Below are 12,606 nucleotides of genomic sequence, written 5' to 3' on the forward strand. Positions count from 1 at the left end.
CTTGTTCGATTGCAGAAGTATGCCTGTATATGAACTAAGCATAAAAAGTAAGGAAATTTGTGTTTTGGAGATTATTTCTTTGTTGTAACAATGCTTCTCTGCAATAAATCTTATACCGTTGGAAAGCCTGTTTATTTCCCTTTTAAATGGTGCCACATTTGTAAGGAACATGCATTTGTGGGATGAGCAGCAGAGCTGAGTATGTGGGTTGCGCCCATGAAAAATTGGCCAAATCTTCTCTGCAATTTGCCAAGCAAAATCTGTGCAGATTGTCAGGTACAGCACTAATCTAACCTGTCTGATAGACTGATACATGTGACACTGGTGATCCATATTCTGTTCCAGTCATATAAACCTCCCTGTGTTTTTTTAACTGCACTAATGACTGTCTGTTTCAGCTGGTTAACCCCGCTGCTGCACCTTGGCCACAAGCGGAGGCTGGAGGAAAGTGACATGTACAGCGTTCTTCCAGAGGATCAATCTGAAACACTGGGAGAGGAACTACACAGGTATTGCATCACTGTGAACAAGTTGTCCTCACTTCTATCTTTTCACCTGTTTACCAGTCAGTTCAAAGTGTTTTCAGAAAAACATCCTGCGTAGTGACCTTATTGTTTGCAGAAAGTTTGTTAACCGTCCTACATTTACCTCTCAGCAATCAAGTAATTTAAAGGGGCAGACTCGTAAAGACAGATCTCTGTTAGGCCTACACAGTTTTTAAACTCTCATGAAATGTCCTCGTGAGTTTTATTATGTGGACAAGACAAAAAGGAAATTAAGAATTTGGATTTCTAAGCATAAGAGTGGCGTGACAAGCAGGAATGAGAGGTCCCTTGTAGCCAGACACTTGATGTGGAATTTGCAGTCCATGGTTTATGGATTTTGAGGCTGGTGGGGAGGAGGCAGAGACTAAATATCCCGGGGGCATAAATGATGAATTGCGAGTGTCTTGTTTTGTTATAAAACACATAGATAATATTGATACATATAACCATTTTCTATGGAAGATCTTCACATCACAAGTTTACACAGATACACAGATGCATTTTTCTATTGTTATTGTGTAAATCAGTTGGTCACTTATCTGGCAGGAACATGACATATTTCATCTCATGACTTAAATTAACTTCAACCCCGATTCCAAAAAAGTTAGGACACTGTGTAAAACATAAATATAAACAGAATGCAGTGATTGTAAATCCTTTTTTTAAAATCTATATTCAGTTGAATACAGTACAAAGACAACATACCTCATGTTTAAACTGATGAAGTTTATTGTTTTTGTACATATACACCAATTCTGAATTTGATGCCTGCAACACTTTCCCAAAACACTGAGACAGGAGCATGTTAACCACAGTGGTACATCATATTTTCTTCTAACAACACTCAGTAGGTGTTGGGGAGCAGATGACAATAATTTAAAGTTTTGAAAGTGAAATTTCACATTCACAAGCAGGTACCAGAAAATCTTAAACTTGAAGACTGTCTGTGGAAGAATGGGCCAAAATCCCTTATGAACACCGTGAGAGACTCGTTTCTGCATACAGGAAGTGCCTTTAAGATGCATTGCAAACAAAGGTCTCTCCTAGTCTTAAATACATTTCAGTTGGAGTGCTCAGTAATTCTTTCTTGTCATTCCACTTCATTGCACATCATTTTTATGGATTGAAATGTTACGATTTCTTTAACAGTGTAGTTTCATTGAGTTAATACCAAGGCCTGGTCTAAATTCATGAGATTTAATTGTATCAGAAATATGTTTCATGAAAACTTTTTAACATCTTAAAGATTTATATCCCCCACTGTATGTCAAAAAGGATTTGCAGATCATTGCATTTTGTTTTTAATTAATATTTGCACAGCATCTCAACATCTTTAGAGTCAGGGTTGTATTTTTCTTTCTACTATTTGGTGTTTAAAGATGTTGTTTTGATGATCTGTATTAGCTGGTTGATGATCATCAGCATGTCTGCAGTAGCTGTGTAAATGGAGTTGTCTGTTGTCCTTTTCTGCCATGCATCATTTAAAGTACCATATAACCATTTGTAGGGCTTGATTGAAAAAATATGACACCATTACCAATACCACTTACCTTAAAGTGATACTGATACCAATAGGTAAAGGATAATGTATAATGAGCCGGTGAATACTGGAAAAATAACTCCCGACAGGGGAATAGTTCTATTCCCCTGAAGGGAGTTGTTTTCCCAGTATTCACCGGCTCATTATACATTATCCCGCTTATTACACGACTAATTATCAGTTAAATAAATAATTTGAGACAGAATATTGATTAATTATACAATTTTTATTGATTTATAAATTAAATCGGGAGGAGAAAAAAAAAAAAACTGCCGGCAACGGCTGAATCTCCTTGTCAGGGCAGCGTCCCTAGCAACGCTGGGCTACATAGCAACGGTCATTACACAGTAATATCAGACCTCTGAATGCTGTGACTGACCAATCAGAATACAGCATTTTATAGAGCCGTGTGATAAAGTACTTTATTTAATATATGAAATGAGTTTTACACTAATACATTTTTAAAGTGTTTAAATTATTAAAATATTGAGTAATGTACAAAAATCTCTGTCCAATACACTGCGCTCATCTTCACCGCACCACAGACGGGTATGGGTTGTAGCTACTGCAGTATTGGGACAATCACACATGACATTAAATATATATTTATATATATATATATTTTTTTATCTGGATATAAACAGGCTCAAATGCAGGTATATTTCGGCGAGAGAAGTTTTGATACCACATGGAAACTTGTGGTATCGAAACTACCCAGCCCTACTCACTTTTAAATAAAATAAAAGCTTTTGAATATAATAAAAGCTGTAAAGGGGAATTTTAATCCTAAGTCATTTTTCTAAATAACAGTAACAGGGCGCAGTAGCTCAGTCCATAGGGACTTGGGTTGGGAACCAGGGGGTCGCCTATTCGAATATATATAATAATAATATAATAATATATATATAATATAAATAATAATAATAATAATAAAAGAATATATAAAAATTAACAAATTTTTTTTTAAAAAAAGTTTATTTTGTACTAATATATATATTATTTTGTTTATATATATATATATATATATATATATATATAGTAACAGGGCGCAGTAGCTTATATATATATAAGCTACTGTGCCCTGTTACTGTGTATATATATAATTCTGGTTTGACAGCCGCTATGTTTCAGTGCAGAATAAATATGCATTTTCTTTGTCGCAGATTTTGGGACCATGAAGTTAGAAAGGCTACAAAGGAAGCTCGGAGGCCTAATCTCAGCAGAGTTATTTTTAGGTGCTATGGGAAGTCCTACGCAATGGCTGGCTTGTTTACATTTTTACTGGTATGTTCTGGCCTTTTAAAGCCTTCTTTACATTTCACCAGATTAATTCATTATGGGAGATGATGAGAAGTAGGTTGGTATACCCAAAGGTGTTAATCTGAAGATTAATGGTGTGCAACCAGCTGAAGTATATATTTGACGAACTGGAAGCCAGTGTTAAAAGAACTGGTGTATTGTTTTCTACTTTGGGTCAGAATATTATCAGGATTCTTATTGAGCTGTAGTTGTTTGTATTTTGCATGATTGCTAAAACTGATCCATTTTTTAAACCCATATCCAGTGCCACTAATGTATCTTTGTCACTCTGTCAAACAGGAGGCAATTAAAGTGGTCCAGCCACTTCTTCTGGGGCAAATAATCCTGTACTTTGAGAATTATGACCCAGATGACCAGAGGAGTCTTAGCATGGTGTATGGTTACGCTGCTGCGATGTCCCTCTCCACATTTGCACTGACGCTCCTCCAACACATCTATTACTATCACGTCCTAAGAACAGGCATGAGGATGAGAGTGGCCACATGCCACATGATATACCGGAAGGTTAGTGAGCATTCAGCAGATCTGCAGCCTAGATGCAGATGTTTCTGTCATCATTCCTATGAGTGTTCTCAGTAATACTCACCAGACAGGTGAAATGTCTCTCGTCAGGCTCTTGGTCTCAGCAGTAAATCCATGGGGCAAACAACCACTGGACAAATTGTGAACCTCCTTTCTAATGATGTCAACCGTTTTGATGAGGTATGTGACACAAATTGTGCTGAAACACTAACACAAACCATCTAAAAACTGTAAAGGCTAAGAACAACTTGTAGAGATTTTTGACTGCTAGATCACAAAGCCAGGAGGCTTAAATCTGAGTTTGACAGACATGTTTTATTATTTGGTAGGTTTTATACATTAACCCGCTCCTCTCAAGTCTGTCACAGGCTTATGACAATGTTTTTGGTTACATGTTTGAACCATGTCATGACCTGCATTGCAAGAATCACATGTTTTTTTTGAAAATTGTGAAAAATGAAATGCAGAGTTGTTGGAACGTTGCTCATGATTCATGATCGTCTCAATAGGTTACACTCAATCTGCACTACCTGTGGGTGGGACCTCTTCAAGCGGTGGTGATCATCGTTCTCCTTTGGTACGAAATCGGACCCTCGTGTCTGGCAGGTGTGGCAGTCATTGCCCTCATGATGCCTGTACAGACCTGGTTTGGAAAACTCTTTGGCATCTTCAGGTAGGGCATGATAGATTAGTTTTATGATGCCTATTTACAATGTATTAAGGAAATTCCTCTATTTTTCTTACCTGGACACTTTTGTAAATGTTGTAGTTTTTCCAAATAAAATTCATAATAGGATCATTTTTATTTATTTATTTTTTTTAACAGGAGTAAAACAGTAGTTCTTACTGACAACAGAATCCGTATCATGAATGAAGTCGTGTCTGGCATCAGGATCATCAAGATGTATGCCTGGGAGAAACCCTTCTCAGCTCTGGTTACTCAAGTCAGAAGGTAAGGATAAAAATGTATCTTTCAAAAAGTAGCCAGAGTGTTTTTGCAGGGATCAAATGGGTCATTTCAGGGTATTTATTTATTTATTTATTTAAGCATTTATTTGGAAGGGACAATGCATATTGTTGAACATCAGTATAAAAACATGTGTTAGCAGTACTGCTAATTTACATCCGTTGTCCCTTGGCAGGTCACAGACAATTAAAAAACAAAAACAGTAATTAAAACAAACAGTAAGAATAGTTCAAACAGACAAACAATCATACATGGAAGTAAAGTGCAGAGTTAGCAGTAATGCCATAAAGTGTTATTTGAAGTGCGTCGATGGAATAAAGTGCTTTGATCGAATAAAGTGCATTTTATAAGCAGTCCGGGGGAAATAATCACCCTACCGCCTGGGGCAAACTAAGTCACTCAGATATAAATAGCCTACTGCAGGTGTTACGTTTGTGTCCCATGTGCAAACAACAAAACAAGACAACAGTACAGTAGCAACAATTATACATACAAAATACTCACAACAAGAGAAAAATCACACAATATATGTACATACGTATATGTATCTGAGCACTGTGGGACGCAACTAGGTATGATTTATCCTACATGCCTACATGTATCAACATTTACTTTTTATCACTGACTTTGTAAAATGAATCTATGAATCAGTTAAAAATGCCTTATTTTGCTTGCTTAACACCGTCTATACTCATAATATGCTCCCAAAAATGTCTGAACAGAATGGATAGTGGCGCTGATACAAGAATTAGTAATTGGTGATTGATGTAGAAAATCTAGTCTACTTTTGTGGTGCATGGACAAAGACATATATGCAGTGATGCATCTTCCCATAGGTGAGAGGAAGCTTTCCTTGGGTGCCAAATGTGCATGGTCCAGTACTGCTTACATAGTGGATTACACAGGTCATACAGTAGCTAGTGTAATCATTCTGCCTTTGAGGAATCGAGACAGTGTTGTGTCACCCTTGGTCTGTTTTTAACTGCAGTCTGATCACCTATCAGGTCCTCATATTACAGTATCCTTAACCTGTCTGAGGCCTCTGCAAATATGTAAACCATTACCATGGATGAATCATACACCTTCTTACAGTTACTATTATTCATGATGCCATTCACATACTTTCATATTTAATCAGTTTAATCACAGTGACCTTAGAAATACGTTTAAATTTCACTCTGGTAGGGCTGACCTAAAGGCTTCGAAGCTTTTTCTGTTGGCATGGTAATTATTATTATATATATGCATTACCCCCAAAATCCCATAAATTAGTTGAACTCAGACAAGGACTTTTAAACTTAGGGTGTTTTCACATATAGTCCTTTTTAAACAAACCAAACCCGGTCCTCTTAAAGTGGACCAAAAAGTGGACCAACAGAAAAGGGACTCAGTTCTCTTTCTCGTCCACTCCAGCTCTGATGGGGCCTCAGTCCTCTTTCTGTCCACACCATAGCCTGTATGGTATATATTGACGTAGTATATATTTTTTTACTCTGATATGGCCCTACAGTGTGGTTATGATGCCCCTCCCTTTCATATGAACTTAAAATTACAGGAATACCTCAGTGTTTCTGTGCAAAATGCAAGCAATAGCCCCAAAACCACTGCTAGACCCAGGGCCAGAAAAAACTATGCTAACTCCACACCTGAGAAGCCAAGGGCCAGGAGAAGTATCGCTAACACCACACCTGATCAGCCAGACACCATCCTGATCAGAGACTCAATAACCAAGCATGTAAGAATGGCAAAGACTGAAAATCTAACAGTGTCTGACACATCTGTCAGGCAGCTAACTGAGCTGTTGCCAGTGATCCTCTCTACACACCCCAGTAACATGAGGATCATCATCCATGCTGGGTCTTTTGACATTCTACGAGGAAAAACTGGCTCTGAGATCCTGAAAAAAGACTTTTCCCTGCTTCTGGAGAAACTGAGTGACTGTCAGTCACAAAATGTGTTCATTTCTGGCCCTATTCCAACCCTGGGGAAAGGAATCGAGTCTTTTACCAGACTCCTTGTCCTGAATACATGGCTGACATCGGCATGCTTCACTCATGGGATAAAGTTCATTGACAATTTTAACATCTTTTGGAACTGTAAGGATCGTTTTCAGCGTGATGGGATTCATCCGAACATCACTGGATGCAGACTACTCGGGGCCAACCTACGTCATGCTCTTGGAAGGCCATACCAAAACAAGAATGGACAGATGAGAGCCAAGGACAAGTACGTGGCACAGAGACAGACAGCCTGCAGCTCTCCCCCTTCACCTGACCCTTTGCTCCACATCACCCAAGGCATTCAGAGGATGTCCCTGTCCCAGTCAGGGATCCAACAACCTCCCTCCTGCCCTTCACCACAACCACCAAGGAGCCAACGTCGCCCCCCTCCAGCACCGGCGCAAACACTAAGGAGCCAATGTCAACCCTCCCCACCACCACCACAATCACCACGGAGCCAGCGTCAACCCCCCCCTCCACCACGCTCACCAATCAAGGAGTTAGTTAAAGCTGCCACACTAAAGCTCAGTCAAATTGATGAACTCTTAAATAGTAGCCCTAGACGTCATCACTCAGGTGCCTGTCAGAGATGAGTCAGACCCCATGCCGCTTCCTTAAACATACCGGCAATCTTAAATAGCCGGTGGCATGGTCAAACACATCTTGAAATTGAAAAGCATCAGCCAGAGTCATCTCCAAGGTCTGTCATTCCTGTTTTGACTAGCATCAGGAAAAACAATGTGTACTCGAAGCGCACAGCTACTCTATCTAATCTGACTCCAGTTATGCGTCAGCCACAGACTGTGTCAGACAATGTTAGTACACTAAACTTAGCTTTATTAAATATCAGATCTCTGGCTGGCAAGTCACTATTAATTAATGATTTTATTATCAAGAGAAACCTTGATTTTATGTTTTTAACTGAAACTTGGTTAAATGAAAACAACAATGCAGCAGTACTTATTGAATCAGCCCCCCCAAACTTCCATTTTATCAGCTCAGTTAGAGAACTCAGGAAAGGAGGTGGAGTAGCCACTTTATTTAAGGATGTTTACCAGTGCAAACAGCTGTCATATGGGAAGTTTGAGTCTTTTGAATATGTTGCACTGCAGTTGACATCCTCCTGTCAAGCAGTATTATTAACCATTTACAGGCCTCCAAAATATAGTGCACACTTTGTTGATGACTTTTCTAAACTATTGTCTGTTGTCTGTATTGATTTTGACTGTGTTGTTATAGTGGGTGATTTTAATATTCATATTGATAATCCCAAAGACGGCAGTGCGAAAGAACTTTTCTACATCCTGGACAACTTTGAACTTTCCCAGCATGTAACAGAGCCAACACACAATAAGGGACATATTTTAGATCTAATTATCTCCAAAGGGCTCAACATTTCTGAGGTTGTGGTGACTGATGTTGCCTTTTCTGATCATTACTGTGTTTTCTTTAAAATGGCCATCTCCGCTGACACCAGTAAAAGTACAACAGGGGTAATCAGAAAACGCTATATTAATGAAAACACCTGTACACTGTTCACCCAGGATTTTATGCCCACACCAGCTCTGCCCTCAGTCTCTGTCAATGATCTGGTTCATAGTTTCAGCTCTAAAGCTATGAATATTATCGACAATATTGCCCCCATGAAGGTCAAAGTTGTCTCTGGTAAGAAAAAACCACCATAGAGGAACACCACACGGGTAAAAGCTCAAAAAAGAGAATGTAGAAAAGCAGAACGCAGGTGGCGACAAACCAAACTCCAGGCTCATTATGACATCTATAAGGAAAGTCTGCACATCTATAGCTTGGAGCTAAAAAGGGCGCGGCAGTCCTTTTTCCCTGAGATTATCAACAAAAATAACAACAATACACAGACTTTATTTACTGTTGTTGACAGACTGACAAACCCATCAGCGTCAGTCCCTCCTGAACTGCTATCCACCAAGGCATGCAATGACTTTGCTTCTTTTTTCACAGACAAGATTTCAAAGATAAGACAGACAATCTGTAACTCCAACACAGTGGCTATTTCACCTGTGCCTCATAAGACTACTCCAGTTAATTTGGCACTTTTTCACCCATTAAATTATGCTACTTTGACAGACATAGTTAGAAACCTTAGGTCCACTACCTGCTGCCTTGACACTCTGCCTACAAGCTTTTTTAAAGATGTTTTTAACTGCATAGCATCAGATATACTACAGATAGTCAACTGTTCTCTTCAGTCAGGCCTTTTTCCAACGGCCCTGAAGACCGCAGTCATTAAACCTCTCTTAAAAAAGCCTCATCTGGATGCCTCAGTAATAAATAACTACAGGCCCATATCAAACCTACCATTTTTAGGAAAGATCATTGAAAAGGTTGTTTTTCAGCAACTTAACACCTTCTTGGAGCAAAACAATATCTTTGATGCCTTTCAGTCTGGATTTTGAGCACATCACAGCACTGAGACTGCACTTGTAAAAGTTTTAAATGACATTCATCTGAGCAGTGATGCATCAAAGATTTCGGTTCTGGTATTACTGGACCTCAGTGCTGCATTCGACACAGTTGACCATAAGATACTGCTCAACAGACTAGAAAAGTTTGTGGGACTTTCTGGCACTGTGCTAAATTGGTTTAAATCTTATTTACAAGACAGGGATTTCTTTGTGTCACTTGGCAATTATGAATCTGTGCGAACAAAGATTACATGTGGAGTTCCTCAAGGGTCCATTCTTGGGCCTCTTCTGTTCAACATCTATATGCTCCCTCTTGCTCAGATTATGGAATATCATAACATCTCCTACCATACTTATGCAGATGACACACAACTTTACATAACAGTGTCACCAGATGACTACAGTCCCCTACATCTGCTAAATAAGTGCATTGACCAAATCAATACATGGATGTGCCAGAATTTTCTACAACTAAACACAGAAAAAACTGAGATAGTTGTTTTTGGCCCCAAGGAACAAAGATCAATAGTCAGTACTCACCTTGACGCCATGACACTAAAACCTACAAATCAAGCCAGAAATCTTGGTGTAGTTCTGGACTCAGACCTAAATTTCAGTAGTCACATTAAGACAATTACTAAATCAGCCTACTACCACCTTAAAAACATAGCAAGAATAAAAGAATTTCTGTCTAAACCAGATACAGAAAAACTTGTTCATGCTTTCATTTTCAGCAGGTTGGACTATTGTAACGGTGTCTTCACAGGCCTGAGTAAAAAATCAATCAGACAACTGCAGCTCGTCCAGAACGAGCCAGAGTCCTCACCAACACCAAGAGAGTGGAGCACATCACACCAGTGCTTAAGTCACTGCACTGGCTTCCTGTGTGTCAAAGGATAGACTTTAAAATCTTGTTACTTGTCTATAAAGCACTAAATGGTCTCGGGCCTAAATACATCTCTGATATACTTGTACGTTATGAAGCATCCAGACCCCTCAGATGATCTGGAACAGGTTTACTCAGTGCTCCCAGGATTAAAACCAAACAAGGTGAAGCAGCCTTTAGTTTCTATGCTCCCCGCCTATGGAACAAACTTCCAGAATATCTGAGGTCGGCTGAAACTGTCAGCTCATTTAAATCAGGGCTTAAAACATTACTATTTACTGCAGCTTACCAGTGAACTACATATGTAACTTATTGTTAGGATAATCTGTAGCTATTGTTTTGATATTTGTCTGCTGTTGCTTTTGCTTTATGTTTGCTTTTTAAATACATTTTCTGCACTGTTTTTCTTGCTTTTAGCTTTTGTTTTTAATGATCTATTGTTCCTTTAATGTTTTATCTTAACATATTTCCCTTGTAAAGCACATTGAATTGCCTTGTGTATGAATGGTGCTATATAAATAAAATTGCCTTGCCTTGCCTGTAGACTGTTGCCGTTTGATAAATTCTACACTCCACATCTGGAGATGTGCAGTTTCGTCTGTGGACCAAACTACTCCTCATCCTGCATCCTTGTAAGCGTTACAGGCCGATGTGATTTCATCTTTTGCAGTAGCATGTGATCTAGAGGGCTAAATACAATGGCAAAGAGCAAAGCGAACCTGGAGCGCTTTGTGTTCACAATGCACAGGTTAAGTGAACTGCATCGGGACTTGAAGCGAACTGTACTCTGAAAAAGGAGGTCAGCTGAAAAGGACAGAGTGTCCAACTTGCTCTCATCTAACATCAGTCACTAGAAGTCCATCATTACTGAAAGTGGGACACTTTGACCCCACACGACAGGATAGATTGACGTGTTTTTTAAAGCATGTGGAGCATTCCTCAGAAAGCAGCTGAGGTTTCCTAGAATTTCTCTGTCTTTTTTTTTATGGTCATTTATAATGTCTGCCCTGCAGTTAATACATCATCTCCACTAGTTAATACACCACCAGTGTCTTTATAGGACACCTCTTACAGGGATACTCTGCTCAAAGTGAGTCTTTTGACAAACACTTAGTGACAGTAAACATTTACTTACGGTTTGACAGTGGAGAAGAGCCTTGAGGAGGAGGTTTTGGTTTCTGTAATCACTCTTGCTCGGGGTGGGCATTGGATAATAAATAATAGATGTGGGGTGGAGCATCACTTTAACACACTAAAAGGTTTGGTTTGGATTTTTGAATTGGGGTATGGCAGGTACTTATCCATAGTCAATGTATTACCTAAATTGCATAGCGGTCGGCATACTGCCAGTTTGTAGACTGAGACAGGCGGATCAGGGCTAGCAAAAAAATCAGTATCAGTCCAAGTGGACGCTATATTGAAAATATTTTCACTGCTTTACCTTGCTGTCAGACAGCCCTTTCCTTTGGCATTACATTTTCTCAAATACAGAACTTCTGTATTCATATGCATAAACGCAGCTGCACCGCACACTGTATTAAACTGCAGGAGTTTTTAAAAAATCTCTGATTGTGGACAAGAGGTCAAAACATACCTATATATGTGTTGAAAAGGCTGAAAGCATGCATAAAGGATAACTGATGGTTGCAGAATGAAAACCTCCTGAAACTTTAAGCCACTAACCTCACTCTTCTTCTATTCCCAGGACAGAAATCGGGCAGATATTGAAGAGCTCTTACCTGCGAGGACTCAACATGGCCTCCTTCTTTGCCAGCAGCAAGATCATCGTCTTCATTACCTTCACTGTCTACGTCCTCCTGGGCAACACCATCACTGCCAGCACTGTGTTCGTCACAGTTTCCCTCTACGGTACCATCAAGCTCACGGTCACTCTCTTCTTCCCACTGGCCGTCGAGAAGTTGTCGGAGACTGTGGTCAGCATTGGCAGGATTGAGGTAATTCTGTTTTCTGTTATGAAATACAGCAGCTGTTTTGTTTTGGACATAACATGATAGGGAGTCTATGACACAAGAGTGGGTGAGGCCATATGTAGCATATTTGGGGTTCTCGTAAACGGGATATGGTCTTATCCCTGTTTCTGAAAATAGGATCTGTGTTTGAAACACATAAACGGCATATTCCTTTGCTTTGTACAGTGCTGCATGCCTGGATCATCAATCACAGCTCATATTTTAGTGTATAGGAGGGATACAACTTTCTTTACAGGCCCAAATCAAACATCACATGACAGCAGGGACATGCCATGTCTTGTTTTAAATGACGAATACAGTCACACCAAAGATCATATCTTGCCCGGGGGTAACTTCTTTTTTTTTTTTTATTGAGACCGTAAATCTTCATTGTCCTCCTGTTGGTATAGACCTG

The 12,606-nt window shown here is 39.4% G+C and overlaps 1 protein-coding gene across 1 annotated transcript in view; it reads left to right on the forward strand.

Moving 5' to 3' along the window:
• Positions 1–12,606, forward strand: part of LOC125884666 (ATP-binding cassette sub-family C member 4-like) — a 29,031-nt gene that overhangs the window by 4,276 nt on the left and 12,149 nt on the right. Inside the window, exons 2-8 of the mRNA XM_049569732.1 lie at positions 399–509; positions 3,249–3,369; positions 3,685–3,909; positions 4,018–4,107; positions 4,437–4,600; positions 4,754–4,879; positions 11,927–12,176. Coding sequence (XP_049425689.1) covers positions 399–509; positions 3,249–3,369; positions 3,685–3,909; positions 4,018–4,107; positions 4,437–4,600; positions 4,754–4,879; positions 11,927–12,176 — 1,087 coding nt within the window. The remainder of the gene's footprint in view (positions 1–398; positions 510–3,248; positions 3,370–3,684; positions 3,910–4,017; positions 4,108–4,436; positions 4,601–4,753; positions 4,880–11,926; positions 12,177–12,606) is intronic.

Source organism: Epinephelus fuscoguttatus, linkage group LG24, assembly GCF_011397635.1.
Source record: "Epinephelus fuscoguttatus linkage group LG24, E.fuscoguttatus.final_Chr_v1".
Classification (NCBI taxonomy): Eukaryota; Metazoa; Chordata; class Actinopteri; order Perciformes; family Serranidae; genus Epinephelus; species Epinephelus fuscoguttatus.